Source organism: Dromaius novaehollandiae, chromosome W, assembly GCF_036370855.1.
Source record: "Dromaius novaehollandiae isolate bDroNov1 chromosome W, bDroNov1.hap1, whole genome shotgun sequence".
In the NCBI taxonomy this organism is placed as follows: Eukaryota; Metazoa; Chordata; class Aves; order Casuariiformes; family Dromaiidae; genus Dromaius; species Dromaius novaehollandiae.
This window is the reverse complement of record NC_088130.1, coordinates 58,124,651-58,143,436: the sequence shown is the minus strand read 5'-3', so window position 1 is coordinate 58,143,436 and position 18,786 is coordinate 58,124,651. Positions and strand designations below refer to the sequence as shown.

Genomic DNA, 18,786 nt, shown 5'->3' with positions numbered 1-18,786 from the left:
GCTACTTGAAGCTGACAAATTCATTTCCCCTTCACAGAATCACAGAATGGTTGAGGTTGGAAGGAATCACTAGAGATCATCTAGTCCCCCTGCTCAAGCAGAGTCACCAACAGCACGTTGCATAGACAGGAGAGTGAGGTAGCACCCTCTCAATTTTCTGCCCTCCTGGCCACCATCCTTCTTTTCCTAGCCACTCCTCTTCCACTTCCCAGGCAGTCTCCCTTGTTTGAGCCCCACAGTCTTGTTCCCCCTTCTTATTATCCACTTACACAACACCTTATTCACTTGCCATGGTGTCAAACCACTGTCCCTTCCGCCTCAGTCCTCCTCCTACCCCAGTGCTTCTCCCCACCCAGCAGGGCAGTTCGCTCTCCTCCCCGGGTAGTTTGCATCCCTTGTGACTGCTCTGCTGTACTCAGATAATACTCCTCTGCAGCCATCACAACAACATGAATAAAAACAGGGATCCCCCGCTCTTTTAAATATTCTACCTTAAAATAAAAGCAGATCCCGTCTACCTTAATCATAGGAGAGCCTGTGACTTCTTTGCTCAGACCTAGAACCCGCTTTTCACTGTCCTGCCCCCTTTGCAATCTTGACAGCCATAAACAGCTGAAGTCACTTAAATGATTTTTCAAACAAGCTCCTGAGAAGGAAGTGCAGACTGGGTACTTGCTAGCGTTACTGTCAATAGTTGAGACCATCTGTGCAAATCTGATTTGATTTCCACATTAATGGAATCTATTACACAGATGAAATATTCACTCCTGCAGTTGTGCTGGGAGCCTCTGGACCACTATTCCCATTCTGCACCCACAGGAAAGGCAAAGCATTTTAAAGGAAATTCAAGTAACCATACAGATTTTAAAGCTTTTCTTTTTGAACATGAGCAGGCAAAACCTTTGGTAAAACTGATTTCCCTGCCCTGCTGTGAAAGGCTGAATTACTAAAGCGCTTTACTAATGTTTTATTAATCTGATCTGATAACTAGTCGATTTGCAGACAGCACAGACACTACTGCTACAGCACCAGAACCAAGAAAGGCCCTGCTGGGCTTAGGTTTTGAAGATAGCTTTAGATCAAAACACACTAGCTTTGCTTTTTTGCATTTCTCTGTGCTATTAAACACAGAAAAATCTCCTCAAAATTTCTTTCCCAGTGACTGGCAGCATGTACCTTGTGCTCTGGTCCAGTTTTGTTAACCATCCTGAATTCATGAGTCTGAAGTCTTTATGTTTACATAAACCATTTAGCAGCCATTCTGCCATAAATTTGTATTGTAAGACACAACTTCACAGCACTTGTCAGTCAGAGACAAAATGGAGCCAGACAGCTTGAACAAAAACCCTTTTCCTATTCCCATTTTACTGCCTGTGGAACATCAGTGTAAACCATACATCGTCTTAAAAGCTAAGCAGCCCACAGGGCCCTGCCTTTCCTGACCCTTTTCCTCATTTCTTCTGCAACAGAGTCAATTTCTGCAGGAGTGAAAGATCTGCAGAAGCAATCCAATCTTTATTGAATCTAAACACAGCGATGAAATAATTTCACTTGACACTCAAAATCCCCCAGTGGTTTCTGTCAGTGAGGCTTACTGAATCCTGGGGCAAGGCAAATGAAGTGAAGATACAATACAGTATGAATTTAAATAAAATAAGAGATGTCATTTTATCCTCCCAAGTATGACTGCTTCAGTTAGCCTGGACCCTTTTAGAAATACTGTTCTTTGAAAAGAAACTTCAGATCCTCTGCATCCTTGGAAAACCCAAGCACAGTCAGAGGCAGAGTGAGTTTTAGGCTAGCAGGAGCAAAAGATCAGAGGGTAGAGGATTATTGCGGGAGAGGGAGCTTTGAGGTAGAGCTTCCTTTGTAAGGCCCCCATACATCTACAGCCTGCACTGCTGCATGGTTGTAGGTGCCTTCAAAGTTCACTTGTAGAATACAGGTGCAATAAAAATAAAATAAAATTAAAAAAGCAAACCTAAGTTTGCAGTACAGAAAAAACTGAACTATTGTAAGTGTTTTCCCTCCAGACTTCGGCAAATCCAATTATCAAATCAGTTCTAACTTATTAGTACATATCATATTTGTACAATGTTTTATGGGGGGGGGGAAAAAAAAAAAAAAAAAAAAAAAAAAAAACCAAAAGCTAGCCAAAGCCATATCTTCCCTGCAGTCCCCCCCTTCACTAACGTGGCACCAATCACTGCTCTTGAGGCTTCTTTTCTGCCGGCTAGTCTCTGGCTCCAGCCAGACCTTGCTTCGCGCAGGCTCTCCAGAGCCCCGTCACCTCACCTCTCCCTTCCTGTCCTGGCTCCCCACTCAGAGCTGCTCATCCTGGCCATCTCTTCCATCTCCAACTCACTGTCATGCTCTCAATTCAGTTTTAGTTTCCCACTCCCTGTTCTAGGCTCTTTATTCAGATACATCCCATACTAGGCATCTTACAGCCTAAGTGGTTTGCTGCCATTGGTGAAGAAAGGCTCAGGTCTCCCAGTGTTGATTCAGACCCCATTAACCCTGCAGGGAGTTGCTTTTCTCCCTCTCCACCCTGCAGAAACCCGTACAGCAATCAGATGGGCACAGTTCTGCATGGGGAAGTGACCGTAATGCAAACGGTCACTGCAGCCATTTGTATCATACAGATGTGACACTTCAAAATTAATCCCCAAGACAGTCACTTTCAGCATTTCCTTGGTGCTTTACACTCTCTAGAGATTTGGTCTAGTTTTTTCCTTGGTGGTTAATTACATTCATTTTGTAAACACACTTGCTATTTTAGGTTTTATTATCTACATAACTTGCGTAACTGTTGGTCTCTAAAAGCATTTTTATTAGACAAGGTGAACAAATCTTTTCTGGCTCAAGCGTGGTTGACTGTGAAGCATCCATTTGCTATTTTGCTATACAGATTGATCGTTTGCACAGTTGCTCAGTTTGTGATGAGAAGAGCTTCTCGAGCCTTTTTATGGAGAGAAATTATTTCAGCAATGGAAAAATTTTAAAAAAAGAACTCTTTTTTACCAAATCCTTCACTTTGATTAAACATCATCTTCACTGTACGACAAGCAGAGCCATCTCCCAGGCAAACTCCACACTGGTCTTCAGTTGCATTGGAATTTATCTCATAATCACAGCCAACGGTCTAGAAGGAAAAACAATTTCAGAATAAACGTGGCCTCCACAATGATATACTCCAAAATTCGCATCTCTCTGCCTTCAGTGCACTCTGTTCTTCCAAGAAGGGGGAGAATCAATTTCATGGGATAGTGCATAATCTATATACAGAAACTAATAGTAGAGGTTGTCATATCTATCTCAAATTCACATGTATTGTATGAAAGTAAAAAACCACACCATATCACGAAACTTGCAGTTGTGACCAGACGCTGTTACCAAAGATGAAAATGTGCCTCACAAATGGCTTAAACTGGCCACTACATCCAGGATTTTTCCCTGCTTTCTTATGATGCAGAAGTAACCGTGGCTTCCCAGGAATACAGTGCACTAACAGAACTGAGAAACAGCAACTCTCACCAGCGCCTCAGGGAAACCCCAGTATTTTACCCCCAGACCCTTGCAAATATTTCACAGTTCCAGGCTATTTTCCAACACACCTAAAACACAAGCTTTGCACAGGAATGGATGCTTGGACTTGTGTTAGCACTGGTACCTAGGCTAGGGAGTATACACCATGGATTCACTCACTGAACATGCTGACTTTACACAACTGTACCCAGCTAAAGCCACAGAAAACTCAAGAAATGATAGATCACCGCCCGATCTCCATGTTGGCTCTTCATGCCAACCAGCCAGTGCAGGACCACAACTGTAGAGAAACTCCCTAGCAAAGGGAAACTCTCAAATGGGTATGAAGTGTTATACCCAGAAGGCTGCTTCTCCAGCTCATCAACACCAAGAAATGCATCAAAGACAAAGTTCTGGTAAAAACTTGTTTTTCAGTTCATGCTTGCTAAAGGGAGATGGAGAGAAATTCATTCGCTTTGAGGCATGACAAAACTTCTTTTTCCTCGCCAAAACCAAAAATTGTGTGCACCATAACTCCTTTAAGCTCGAACAAAATCTTCATTTAGTTTTGGGGTCTTTTTTGCTTCTATTTAAAAACTGGCAAGGTTTTTGAAGTTAAAAAATAAAATGTTTCATTTTTAGAACATGGAATCAAAATGATTTATGAATTTATATCCATTTGTTGTACTCGGACAACGATCCTACCTGTTGGCCCTACTTAGTCCAAGAAGCACACGCTCTAGACAGAAGCGGGGCCATAAGATGGCAGAGTCAGCGCTCAGCCAAATGTGCACCAGCGTTTGGTCCCTGCCAGTGCATAAAGCAGAAAAGCCTTTCATCTTCTAAATCCGCTGGTGGTGAGGCGGTGCACGGGTTCAGAGCTCGCTGCAGCATCTCTTTTTGACACGATCAGAGCTCAGCTGCAGGCAGAGAACCAGTCCCCAAACTTCCCTAACAGCTTCGTGCTAAGATAATACTATAAAAATACACCAGGGAAAGGATTCTAAAATATATTCGGTTCATTTAAAGTGATTTTAAAAAGCTGTATTTGGAAACTTTGAAAAGGTTATAGTACAAAACAAAAGCGAAAGTGTACTGTACCGTTAAACTTTGCACTTCTATTTTTTATAGACAACTGCTTTACAAATAGAGGGAGTATTGCCACCTAAACTACATAATGGTGCACTTGAGCTCCTTGATATCATAAAGTTATTTAAATGATATCTGTGTTTTAGCAACTGTTGTCACAATCAAATATTAATGAAGTTTAAAATATATTAATAGTGGTTTGTACCAGAGCCCATCATCATTACAGGGGAGCTGGCTGGGGCTCTCTAGCTACCTGCATCTCCAGTTGAAAATCATTTTCCATTGTTTCATTTTTGCTATGCGTTAGCTTCATCCATAGCACGTCTTCACGCAGTTAATGAACGCAGGGCAACGTGGTCATCCCAGGAGTGTGCTACAAAGTCTGTCTTGATTCTCCTGGAACTTAATTTTCCGGTCTTCTCTTCATGCAGAAAAACAGGATATATTGATTTTTTCTTTCTATTTGAAGAATGTGAAGCCAGATTATAAGAATATTTAACCAGATTATGTTATCTGCTTCCCTCCTCCTTGAATGTTGCCTTTGGGGAATCATTTAACCTTTTAAAACTGTTTCCCCAAAATTCAGAGTAAATTTTTTGGAGAGGTGTCAAAATGCTTTATTTTCAAAACTGCACAACAAAATGTGTCAAGTTTTCTGACACACTTTCTTCTCTGTCCCCTCCTTTCCACAATCTTTTCTTTTTTTAAACTGAAACTACTTTCAAATTTTGATATGAATTACTGAATAGTTCCAATCCCATACATGTTACATTTCTTGCTTGATTGAGTATTTGCTATGAAAATAGTATCATGTTTAGCTCAGAGCGGACAGAGGCAATTCTGGGCAAGTCTTCTGCGGACCCATGTCCACTGAAGGGAAGTGCTGGTTAGTGCTCAAGGAAGTGATTATAGGAGGCCTTACCTCACAGCACAGTCCTCCCTGGACTCTGCCTAGTGTATGAACACTGCCACTGGCACAAGCGCTCCAGGCATCCCTTTCCTACCCATGTTACAGTCCCAGGACCGTGTCTGCACCTAATAGATTGCACCTTCACACTTAGCAAGGGAGCTTCTAGCAGCACGGCTCTGAGATGCTCGGGGCACCCTCACATTGGGCTGAAGCTGCAGAGTGCAAACCACTGTCCAGCACTTAATGGTTGTTAACAGTATCTAAGACATCTGGAGACCTTCAGCAGTGGACTACTGCCTGGGATTTAAATGAATTGCCATAGGTGTGGTATTTACAGTTATCGTCTGCTGATTTTTCTCAAAATTAACTTTTAGGTGTGATACCTGCTTACTTCTCTAATACCCTCCCAAAGTATAAAACTCTAGCTATCCCTTCTTTTGATTCTGATCTTATTTTACCTTCAGCACAACAGCTACCATAATGTTCTGTAAGCTTCTGACAGGAAAATGCATCCATTAGATTAATCTAGGCATAACACATCCTTTATATTCTAATGTTTTTCTGATCTTTTAAGTGCAAGAAACACCTAAACTTTTCCTCTGGGTACCAGTGACATAAAACACAGCTAGAGAAGATGCAAAAATGGAAGCAAGAGAAAGCCCCAAGTTAATAACTGCGTTAAACCACGTCACTTGCATTTTGCAGGTTATTTCAAAAAGACTCATGTACCACTTAATGCCAATGCCCAGCCAACCTGCTACGGAAAACAAAACCTGTGCCAAGAAGTTCTGCAGCATTCTCAGTTTCCTTCTTTCTTTACAGAAGGCCACTTTAAAAAGAGAAAATAATTTTCTCACTGTTACTGTAATGTCTCACACACAGGCATACCTCAGTACCAAAGGACTATGTTGATGAGCTGTAGAGAATGTTACAGAGATAAGCACATGATAAATAGGTTCATGACTACATTTTTGCCTCCAAGCATGTAACTATTCTATTAAGGACAGATCTAATGAAGTATTCAGACTGCTTGGATACCACTGTGATAAGAGCGGGATGATCCCTTATCTTGCCAGGAGTTCAGATTTGACTCTTCACATGTTAGTGACGGACGCACTGTAGATCATACTTCGCGCTGCCTGAGAATGTAAATAGGTAGGTATGTAGCCATTTGCTTAAGAAAGAGATGCATTCTGCACTATATTTACTGTACTATCAGCACATTTGTTAATTGTCTATAAACAGTCAGCAAAGTCAGTGCTGTCAGGCTTATCATTAGACCAGAGCGAGAACCAGGCTCTTGGTGTTTTGGGGAGTCCTGCATGTTAAAGTTTGTTTTCTATTCTATATGGGGGGTAGGGGGGTGTCAATTAGTGTCTCCACATGGGTAGTACTGTCTATCAGCTCACTCAGAGTTAACTGAAGACTTTCTCACATGCTCCTATATTTCCCTTGGCAACACATCCATATAATCAAAATATAAGATCGCTGTGACATGAAAGGAATCCCTTTGTCCCTTCCAGTTACAACCATAGCAGCTTGTATTTTGATTTTCCTCCAACATTTGAAAAACTGTTTATATCTGATCAGACATCACCACTCTTCTCTATATGTGCACCAGGTTGTGGTGTGGGGGTCCCCACCAGTGAAGCAATCCAGACAAATGCTGCAGAGCAGGTAATTTACTATATCACAGCAAATAAAGCTTTCATTTTATTCCCTGCTGCCATTGATGCAATGACATTTGTATTTGGCAACAGGTCATCATGTTACAAGGCTATTAATGACCATTGCAAACTGTAGGACACATTTTCATGCATCAGAGTAAATCAGCTCCAGCAGTCACTCATTATAAATACATTCACATGAACTTTAATTTCCAGGCCCTGCTTTACCTCACCGCTCCAGTGAACATCACATTATTTTTGTCATTCATTAGATTTATTCCTAGATGCTTCCTCCTCCCTCTTAGTTGCTTTCCTCATTCTTCTACCCCAGATATGAAGCAACCAAGTTTTCTATAACCGCTTTTAACAAAGATGTGACTAAAATATCTGGCAAATTGCACATGAAAGTGGACCTAGAGACTAAATGCAGTTATTAAAACAAGAAAGAAACAGCCACAATTAGGCTCTGACTCTAATGCACACCTACGTCCTTGTGCGCCCTCCGCCAGTGAAGCACGCTGTGTTACGGCACCCTGTGGCATGCCCATTACAAACCAGCATCACCCCATGCAGCCTTTGTCATTGCCCTGTTCACCAAGAGCCTTTCTGACACACCTGCGACTAGTTTTTATTATTGATCCCATCACACAGCAGACCTGAACTGCCCCACTGCATTTCTGCAGGAAGGAGAAACAATTTATTTCCTGCTGTTTGGTGACTAAAAGGAAACTACCCTTTTGCCACTTCCAGAAGGAGACTTTTTTGTCAGACTGGCTGTTGGGCAGCAGGTACAGAAAGTCCTTGCTGTCACTGAAGGGTATTGCCAGGATGTACTGCCTGAATATCCAAATTACAAGAATGACACATCACGCTTTTAAGGTCTTTCTGCCATGCCCCCCTGGTCTCCAAATGAAGAAATGATGATCTTGTTGTGCTGGCTATGACACTGCCTTTGATGGGGAGAGATGTGTCCTGATGTGCCTGTTTCTCTTATAACTTATCCAGAAAGTGCTGAAGCAATGTCCTGTTGGGCTAGCAGTGGGAGGAGGAGATTGACGCAATAGTAAGAGATAGCTGTGCTACTACAATAAATGAGATGTGTAGTCTACTTTTTAGCAAGAGAAAAAAAAATCACTTTCCTTCCTGGTACCACACAGCAGTGCAACTTCCAATACAATGTTAGTAATCTCTCAGCATAGCAATTGCAAATGACCACAGAGAACAGCTCATGGATTTGCACGACTGAAGATCATTGGAGCCCTCAAACTCTGTATGGGGAGCTGAAGGCCTGTTACAGACAAGGTAGATACCAGGTCCGTGACTCTCAGTGTCCGCACACTCCCAGTGCATACATCACACAACCTTTCACTTTTAGACAGTGCTGCAGTTCATGTTTAACCAAATCCCTCAGCCTCGAAAACTCATACCTGCACTGCAGCTCAATATACATACTACTGTGGCAAGATCCTTGCTTATTAACACTGTGGGAACAACCCAAGGCTCCAGTAAGCATCAGAGTCCACTTGTGATATATTCTTTAGAACACAGGAAGTGAGACTATGTGCTTTACAGATCTTATAAACAAAGGAAAAGAAAAAAAAGGGACACCCAAAGGATGAGTGCAGGGGAACGTGGTTAAATGGCAAACTAGTCATGATACCTTGAAGATTTTAGACGATATTACTGGCAGATCTTCCTGACTCCCTCCAAACAAAGTTGTTTAATTTGGGCGTCATGGCAAGAGTGGTTCTGAGAAAATATCTGAAGGAAGATGAACAGCTAAGTGCAAATAGATAAAAGGGTTAAGAGCACCTCTCGCCCCCGGGGTAGCACCACCTGGACCAACACATGGTTGCAAGGGCAGGCACAAGGTTCGTGACTCCTCTGGGCAGCCACTGATTCCAGCCCTGAGTGGGATCATGGCATTACTGCTGTTTAGGGACAGCCTGCCCTGTGTGAAAGACAAAGTCAAGGGCCCAGCTGTATTATACAACAGGTCTTCTGAAAAATTAGGCCCCATATATTGTATAAATTGCAAGGACCAAGAGAACCAGCAGTGGTATCTGCCTGTACTTACTTCCCACTTGAAGATGCACATTTTGGCCTTGCCAAGGTGGCTAGGAAAGCAGTCAGTAGACCTCATATAGCTAAAATGAAGCACCTCAGTCCATATTTAGACATCTAGATAGGAGCAATTTCCCTGGTTGCTCTATGCAAAACCATGGCAATCTGCAAAATCAGATTAAAATCAGTTGAATTTAGGAGAATAAATTCTTGACTGAATCTGGGTCTACATGTCTTGTTTATACACACCCACACAGAAAACTCTGAACTTAATCATTAAACAAGAGCTACTCTGCAAGCCAAACACATGCGAAAAATATGGACAGTGGGTCTAACATACAACATCTTACCTTTTTTATTTTTTATTCAATTTCAGACTAAAGTGAAATATTATTTTAGTACTCGCGACAAATGTGAAGTGCTTTTGTGAGACGAATCCTGAAAACCTGAATAGGGCTTTATTAATCACTGCCATTAATTTTTGTGAACTCTTTTTTCACGTTATTAGTGCACATTGCTGTTAAAAGTACAAGAATGATGTAACAGACTAATTACATTAAATGCATTTCAAAGTTTGTGACCCATAATGTATGTATTGTGTTTAACTACCTGGACAAAAATACTAGTGAATTATACTGAGAGAGACAAAGCTTCCACTGAAGTGTTGTGCTGCGTACATATTTCAGATAAAAGCATGGTCTCTTTCAGAAATGTCAGCTATTTGGGTTACCTATTCACTATTTGATCTAGTTTGTGGCAGTTGCATGGTTGTATTGTTCACTCCATGATTCCGACTCCAATTAAATCTGTTTCTCAGATGGGATGTGGTATTCCACATGTGAAATTGCTGACAAAACTGTATTTATGACAGCACCTGTATTTTGGAAGAATTTTTTTAAAAAAGGTTTTAAGCCCCCAGAACTACTTATGATAAAGTATATCTAATATCTACAAACTGCAATTAAAACTGTTTTTGCTTTCAATTCTGATCTATCAGTTCAGCTAAACTAAGTTTTGCTCCTTCTGAAATAGGTATAAATTTGAATTGTCACAAGCAGGGCTAAATACAGAAAACATATGAAAGCTAAAACTTAGTCATAGTGATCCAAATCTATATGGATTGGAAACCAAAAAAATCAAACATCATGAAGAACACCTCCTGAGTTCGGCACTTGGCCTCTTCTGAGTGAAGGCAAAAGCACTGTTACAGTATATAACATTTACTACGTGCTCCAATATGCTAGATATTTGTTTCCAGCTGGCTTAAATTGCTGATGTTCAGGTCAGCTCTTTCCCCATCACAATTAAAAGACTCATCCTAGCTCTCAGCAAAATCAAATGGAATCTCTTCATTGTGAATTTGAACAGGATCTCCTTACCACTCTGATACAAATGCATGTCATGCAAGGAAAACTTAAATCTCTTACTGCTGTTCTCTGAGGCACTGGCATTCCAGTACAATAGAAAGTCTTCGAAGAGGGCGTTCTAATTACCTAAGAAAATCATAGGGTTTCCATCACCAGAAGTCTTTAAGTAAAACAAGTATCTATGAAGAATGACAAAAGTGTATATGATTCTGTAAAGAGATGAAATGGTTGATCTGAAGTCCCTTCTGGCTGCATTCTTCTACGATTCATTGGCTTACGGCATAGGATTACCAAGCTCCCTACTGTAAGCTAATATAATTTCTACAAAACACCGAGTCCTGCTTTTGTTTCCAAAGATGTTAAAAGCCAAACAACCATCAGGCTTCAAGGGGGTACAGGATCCAAATTCCCAATTTCAAGAAAACAAGCTGTAGTTGTAAATACATCCCCTACAAATAAAACGTTCATTTGCCTTATTAGTATTTCAATAAAGGCATCACTATGACTGTGGGCATTACAGTCACCTACAGAACACACCTTCGAATGTCACAGTCTAGTACATTATTCTGGAAATCTGCTATTAACATGCAGAAAACCTTGTATTTATTCCTCAATAAACAGAACATTATTGAAACATATACCTTGTGATTGCCAGTTTCCTCATTGTATAGCATTACTCAATTTACTGTTGTAAACTGCAAGAATTTTTATTGTCTTCAAGTGTAAGTATCTGATCTTGCCAGAAGCCCCAGTTCAGAACTGCTACATAATGTGTAAAACCACAGAGCGGTGACACCCAAAGCCATAATCTTTGGTGAAAACACCTTCATCAGAAACAGATTTTCTTAAATTGATGTTTTAAAATAAAGGAAAAAGAAAAGGGGAGCCTGAAGGTACCAAAAGTAATCAGCTCTCAGGCTGATGGGTCCATTAAAAAGAATGTAGGGGTCTCTTATGATCACTTAGAAAAGCTGTTTCTGTCACTTTGTTCTGTGATTATTAAAAATGCCATAAAATGGAGTTGGGAGTGCCTTTCGCTGGATCCTCCAAAGAAATGTGTTAAATATTTTCCCATAAATTTATAAAGTAAATTGTAAAGAAAGAAACATGCAAACATACCCAATACCTTACACATGCCATTAATACAGATATCTCGGCTGTGGCTTCCTTCAGAGCAAGGAGTACCATCGGTGACCGCATCAAGCATCTTCTCCGAAAAATGGCCGTCTACTGGGCGACAGTGGAGCTCACAGGGGTTAGCTGAAGGGGAAACAAAGATACCCTTTCAGAAAACACTTCAGCAGGGTCATCGAACTGTAACATGCAGGGAATAACAGCATACCTTTACTGCACCATCCGCTTACTTTCCCTGGCATTTTCTGTCAGGAACGGCCTCGTTAGAAGCAGATAACAAAGCCCCGGTAGTATTGCTAACAGAACAGCACAGGCCTGATAAATGTCACTAGGGTATTTCTAGGAAGCAGCTGGCGTTCGGCATCCTCACACCTCCTTGCTTTCCATCACTGATGTGACCATCCAGCTGGAGCAGCGGCTACGCAGTCAGCTGGGATGGCGGAGGGGATGGGAAACCAGCAAAAACAGTTGCCCTCCGTGAGGGGAAAGGAGGAGTTTCAGGACGAGATTGCCAAGGACACTGATAAGCACAAGTCAGCTGTGACCAAGTGGATTTAGAGATAATTTGTGACTCCTGATCAGTGCTGCCAGCCTCTCTTGGTAGGCAGTGAAGCAGTTGCTTCTGATCTTTTGTATGTCAGCAGAGAATGACAGAATTGCTAATTTTCAGCTACTTGATGGCACTTAGTAAGTTATTTCAAACACTTCGGGCATGGCGATTTTTTTTTCTGCTTGGCAATTTATGAAATGGGAGGTGATATTAGTGGGTCTGAGAGATCTAAGCTGTTCTGGGGTAAATGTGCATGGAGTTACCAGGGAAGGCAGTACAGCAAAAGTGCTTCCAAGTGCTGCAAGGTCCTCTACAATGGACCACTCTTAGTCTAGCCCACACATGGATTATAAAGAGGCAAACACAAACCTGCCCTGTCCCACAGATTCTGGCCCTTGGGAACAGGAAGCTTTGAAATTCAGGCTTTGGAGAGTCAAAGCGCCCAAGTTTGAAAAGTAAGCTGTATAAATTAAAGGCAGCATTAGAACTAAAACCAGGGTCAAAGCAAAAAAAAAGACAATCTATGCCCTGATGCCGTTCCCCTAGAAGCCCTCCAGCAAAGCCAGAGCTATCTAATTGAAAGAAAAATCACCCAGTGTCATAGCCACGGCTGATGATAGCTGAGGAGCCATCTCATCTTTCTGATCTACTCCAAGGTACCAGTTTAGCCAATTGCTAGAGCAATTCATTCATGTTCAGCCAGCCAAAATGCTTTGCTGAAGCAAGGCTTAAATCTGCTCCAGATACGACCTTCAGGAGCCAGCCAGGAGGACTTCAAGGCACTCTCATTAAGCCATTTTAACAAAATCTTCCAGTGTGCTGCAGAAGTGCCTGTGCTGAATGATAAATTCACCCTGCGCCTGAGCCAATAAATGCCCCTCCGTTGCTCTCAGGGGAATGGAGGATTACTGTAAATCTTCTGTGCCCTGGCTAATGAATTTCTCTCTCCTTCTTCCTCTGTCGTCTTCTTTGTTTCTCTTTTTTGTGTCATAAAAAGAACTGCATTTAAGATTGGAGGCATTTCTAGTAACGAGAAATTCATTTTTTTAAAGATATGATTTAGTTTCTTTGCATGAGCATGGAAGGGCTTCCGCTTTTGAAGGGGGAGATTCAGTTTCGTTGCTTTGGTTTGTATAGCACCCACAGATGTACAGCACCACACAGCACACTAAAGTCACAGCAGCTCCTGCCCCAAACTGCTTGCAACTCAAAGACTGAATCCTACACAGCCTAAGTTTTAAAACTGATAACCTCATTCACACAAGCATTACTTTTGCAGGACTGGAATCTAGAAGAACATTATAAAAGGGACACTCCAGGAAATCCTACACCTTCAGGGGCAGGGGGTTGTATCTTCACTCTCCTGGGCAGAGGTAATGAGAAACTGAAAATAATGAAGCACTTGGGGCTTCTCAAATAAGACAGAGGAGTGCTTTCCACCTTTGCACAGGGCAGTAGAGGGGTTAGAGCCTGAGGACTGAGGTTATAAAACCAGTGGAATTCAAGGTGATGTGAGTCATATTCCAGAATAGTGACAGAGTTAAAAGACTTTGAAGCAAGAACATAAAATTGGTAATCCTTATCAGTCCTCAACTACTCTGTGAAGACTGCCAGCCATAACATCCATCAGCTGTTTTGATAAGAACTGTCATGACAAGTGATAAAATTTATTTCACTTTTCTCTAGAGAAACGTTTCCTGGCCGTGTGGCTAACTTCATGACTTCAGCGCTCTCTGTTTTGTTCCACCTTGTTCACCCTCCCACTGCGCTATTTTTCAAACATGAAGCTCAACAGAAAGGAGCGGCACAGGACTGCTGCTAGCCCGTTGCCTGCTCTGAACTGACGCTGCCTGACACAGACTTTGTACAAAGCCATTTCAGCTTTCACATAGTTCGTAATGAAATACGTACAGCAGCAGTTTGATATCTGCACCTTCTCCCTACCTGTGTGTTGACATAAAAAGCAAGACGGTATCCGATTTCATTTCAGAAATCACTGAGCAAGAAAAAACAGGCAGTGCTGTCTGCTGACATATTCCTGTCATGACTACGATGGTCTAGGCATATACCTCAGAAAAAGTTTGTAGAGAAAGATAATCTCCCTTACTAAGCCAACTGGTAAGGTAAAAATAAACAACAAGCAAACTTTCAGAGTCACAAGCTTCAAGATTCAAAGAAGGGCTTTCTGAAAGCTTTCCTGTTTTTCCTAATTGTAGTTACTGGTCTAAATAGAGATCCTAACCTCTCTCCACAGATCTTCTGTTAGTTCTCTTCCTATTAGTCTCCTACTGAACCCGACTGAAAATGAGAGCATCTCTGCTCCCTTCCCACAGACTCAATCCTATCCAGTATTTTATACTTTTGCCATCATTCTTAAAGCTATTTTGGTATTTCATCTGCACAGAAAACTGGTTAGGGCACAACTGAGGAAATTATCCAAGCACTGTATTAGCCATTTATTTTCTAAAATCGTTTATTTGTCTATTACTATTTCTTACAGCTGAATCTAGGGACCTGACCAAAGATCAGCGCTCCATTATCCTCTGAGTATAAATAAAAATTCATCACTGTCCTCCAAAAGTTTAACATTTTAAATGAGAGACATATACAGATGTAGAAAGTTCTTTTATCCCCTTTTTTCAGATACAGAATTGACATATGCGGAGAATAAGTACACTGCCTGAAACAATGGAAAACCTCAAAAGCAAAGGCTGGCTTTGAATTTAGATTTTCTAAATCTTATTTCAGTCCTGAAAAACTGAAAAGACTAAACCAGAATCAATATGAACATTAGGGTTTCTCAGAAGAAAGTCTTTAAGGCAGTTGTTTTAGTTTTTGTTGCTTCAGCAAATTTGATTAATTCACCAAGAGACTTAACCAAAGACATGGCCATCTTAGTTACTTTTAGACCAAAATTTACAGAAATTCTTGCAGTCCAGCATACACATGAAATACCAGGTCCAATCCATAAGCGCTCAGTAAGGGCCAGATATAGTAAGGGTCACAATCCTTGTTCAGAAAAAAAATAAAATAAAAGAAAAAAAAATAAAAAGCACTTTGAGTTCTAATTTAAACAGAGTTTGATTTCTGCCTGGGTAAAGCCTACAGAGTTTTAGTCCATCCCTCCACACAGAAGTAGGATCAAGTACACTTAGCGTATCCCTGCCTCGCTTGTCTTTAAATCTACAGGGATAATATTCGTCCCCCAAACTCCCTAGGCTACTTGCTTGACTGTTTAACTACAGGTACAGCGATAAAGAATTCCTGATTCGTAACCTAAAGGCCCCCTGCACCCTTTTGCCTACCACTGCTTGTCCTACCTTCTATGGGCACCAAGGACCTCTGGTCCTTTGAGCAGGTCCTACCACAGCAGTGAAAGGGCTCCTGCACTTGTCCTGCATCAGCCAGTGCTGGAGCCCGAAGCTCTAGGGTGGCGGGATGAAGTGCAATGACAGGAAACTTGACATCAGATTCACATTTGAAAGCAGAAGAGCTACATTCACACACCCTGGAACTGAGCTGATAAGACCCCCCCCAGGTCCTACCTTTCACAGTTAGTTAACAAGGACACAGAACTGATGGTGGCTGTAATGCTTCCACACCTGAGCACATTGCATGGAGCCATGTGAACTTACTAGCCTGTACCTCTACCAGCTCAGGGATAGGCATGGAATATATTTCTAGAAACATGCTTACAGTACCTGGCCTTTAACTCACTCAATCTTCTCTTTTCTAGAGCAAAACTTGCTTTTTTCAACCTTTCTCATACGGTATGTTTTTTAAATATTTTATCTTTTATGTCCTTCTTCTTCAACCTTCTTCCCATTTGTCTGCACCCTTCTTGCAATGCATTGCCCCTAGCTGGACACAAGATTTTAGCTGAAGTGCCACCAACACTGGGTAGACCAGAAAAGTTACGTCCTCCATTTTATGTACTCTGCCCTCACCCTTTACCAAGATTACGCTGCTGATCTGAACAGGGATCAATCCTTTGATACACAGAGGAAAAAAAAAACCACAGAGGTGTAATGGAATACTAAGCAATACAGCTTCCACAAACACCCAATGATTTACTTTAAATTAGAATAGGATCAAGGAAGCAAGCAAGCAAAGTTGAGTAAAGTTCCTAAAATTAAGGTATGTGGGGGGTTTTTCCTGTGTATATTATGACAGAATTCAGATTCAGCAAGTATAAACAGAACAACATGAAGATAACCAGAAAGGGACGCACTCCCTTCTCAGAGCAGAAATACTGAGTTTAAATTTCTTCCTTCACAGCTGAATCCTATGAGTTTGCATGCAGGAAGGATCCACCTTAACCTGATTGAGAGGGATGTGATTAATGTGTCTGCCCGCAGAAGATAAGGCCTCAATATTTTTTCTCTATTACACAAGGAATAAAAGAAGTGGGCCTATTTTCTTGGAGCCCTCACTTCTGTGCATCTGTGAGAACTCGAAATTGGATGAAGAAATCCAAAACAAAGCAAATTAGGAGACAACTACCACAGACAAAAAGGAAAAAAAGAAGCTGAGGTAAAGCTACTTCATCACATTAACCAAACTTGGAACTTCAGCGGAAAGTTTCAAAGCAGTGGCAGCAGAAACATTACCTTGTGCTGTTAGCTCAGACCCCGCAGCTCTATCGGTATAGAACTTACTTGATGCACAGACACATTTCAGAAAAAATATGAAATCTACAGCATTTCAGTTACACAGCCCCTATCCACAAGTACATGAGATGAATATATAGGTAATCCTGGTACTGACTGAGGAAGAAAAGGTATTTATATGATTACTTCCATCATTCGAAGTACAACTCACACTGACTACATGGATATTAAGTTCTGAGAAGCTATCAGATTCAGACAAATGTTACCTGCCAAAAGGCAGGAAAAAAATTAAGTAGATGCGGGGTCTGCCTGATGGCAAAACAGAAGATTAGCAGCAGGGCCCAGCTAAAGCGTCAAAGTAGCGGCCTACATCATAAGAACACACTCAGAAAATGCACTTGCCAGAGCTGCTGGGTGCTTTAACTACTCTTTAATCTGAAAGTCCCCTTTCTGTCAAGGCTCCCAGAGATATTCAGAAGACTCCAGCTTGAGTCCAGGAGTTTCTATGTTCTAGAGCAACTCTACAACAGGTAAGGAGGCATCAGCAGGCTGTGCAAGTTCCTCAGGAGAGGGGAACAGGAGGAAAACTTAAAAGATTGGAATCTTAAATGCAGTTAGTCTAGGTAACAGTAAAATACCATTCACTGCTCTCCTCCTCAGCTGCTCGTTACAGCTACTTCTTATATCTCGCTTATGTTAGGTAAAAAACTATTTAAAGGAGAGTCTTTGTCCTCCTATGAATGAGCGATTTAAAGAGGAGAAAAGGACATTATGACAGTCTCTAATTATGTGACAATCATTAGAACTGGGTTATGGAAGCTATGAAATTAAAGCCAGGAGAGACAGTTGCGATCGTCTAGGTTTCTTTTACCATTTACTGTTTTTCCAGAAGGATGAAGGAACACTGAAATGATAACCATCATCTAGAAAGTTTCTAGTTCAAGGTTTCAACTCCTTGACTAAGCACTTCCACACAAAGCTATGACGCACAGTCAGGGTTTGCGAAAGCTTCAGGACATTTTCTTTTCTCCTATATCACATGTGCAGTGGGGGTGCTTGAAAATGCCTGCTAATAAAACATAAGCCCAAACCATCTTGACAGCAAGTTAACGTAGTAACAGAGTACGCTGAAAAGTCTTGGAAATTAGATGGCTTTAGTTATACAACGTGAAGCAAGGCAAGCTGATATACACTGATGAAGGCTGGTGGACATATGGTGGACACGGTGATTCAGTCTCCAGAGCCCTGTTGTGTCAGCTCTTTTCCATGCAGGATTTACATGACGGTGTTGCTTTGCTTTTGTTTATCATTTTTGTTTGCTCAAGACAATCAAGAAAGGCTCAAACTGCTTTATCTCACATTGTCATGTGAGCCTACTTGAAGTTATTCTGCCCAGAGGTAACACAGAGATGAAAACAGAGATTCATGCTGCAAAACACTGGAGGGTTGAGGAGCTCCTTCTATCCCACATAAAATGTGCGGGATTTCTTGAGTACTCCTGTTAGTCATGGCTTATGGCTGTATCTTTCTCCAAGTTTTACTTTCCTAGCTACCTTTAAGTATTTTTGCTCTCAGTCACATTTTTCCCCACACTTCCATCAGAAATCACTGAGCCATTTGTAAGCAGAGAAAACAGAAACAGTTTCATTTCCCCCAGACATCTTCAGCGACTGACTGGAAGGTGACAGAAAACTGGAATCTGAGATGGCTGGAAAACTGCCAGCTGCACCTCAGTGCAGTAGCTAATGCCACGGTTGGACAAAGCTGGAAGCCGAGAGCCCACGATTGCCATCCACCCCCATAAACACCCATACAGTGACGCTGGCAGATGAAGGATCAGCACAGGACCTCACCAACTCTCTGCCCA

The 18,786-nt window shown here is 41.5% G+C and overlaps 1 protein-coding gene across 1 annotated transcript in view; it reads right to left on the bottom strand.

Moving 5' to 3' along the window:
- The window catches only part of LOC112982185 (A disintegrin and metalloproteinase with thrombospondin motifs 12), a 175,034-nt gene that overhangs the window by 43,279 nt on the left and 112,969 nt on the right, over positions 1–18,786 (bottom strand). Inside the window, exons 13-14 of the mRNA XM_026098382.2 lie at positions 11,752–11,885; positions 3,025–3,145 (exon numbers count right to left, since the gene is read on the bottom strand). Coding sequence (XP_025954167.2) covers positions 3,025–3,145; positions 11,752–11,885 — 255 coding nt within the window. The remainder of the gene's footprint in view (positions 1–3,024; positions 3,146–11,751; positions 11,886–18,786) is intronic.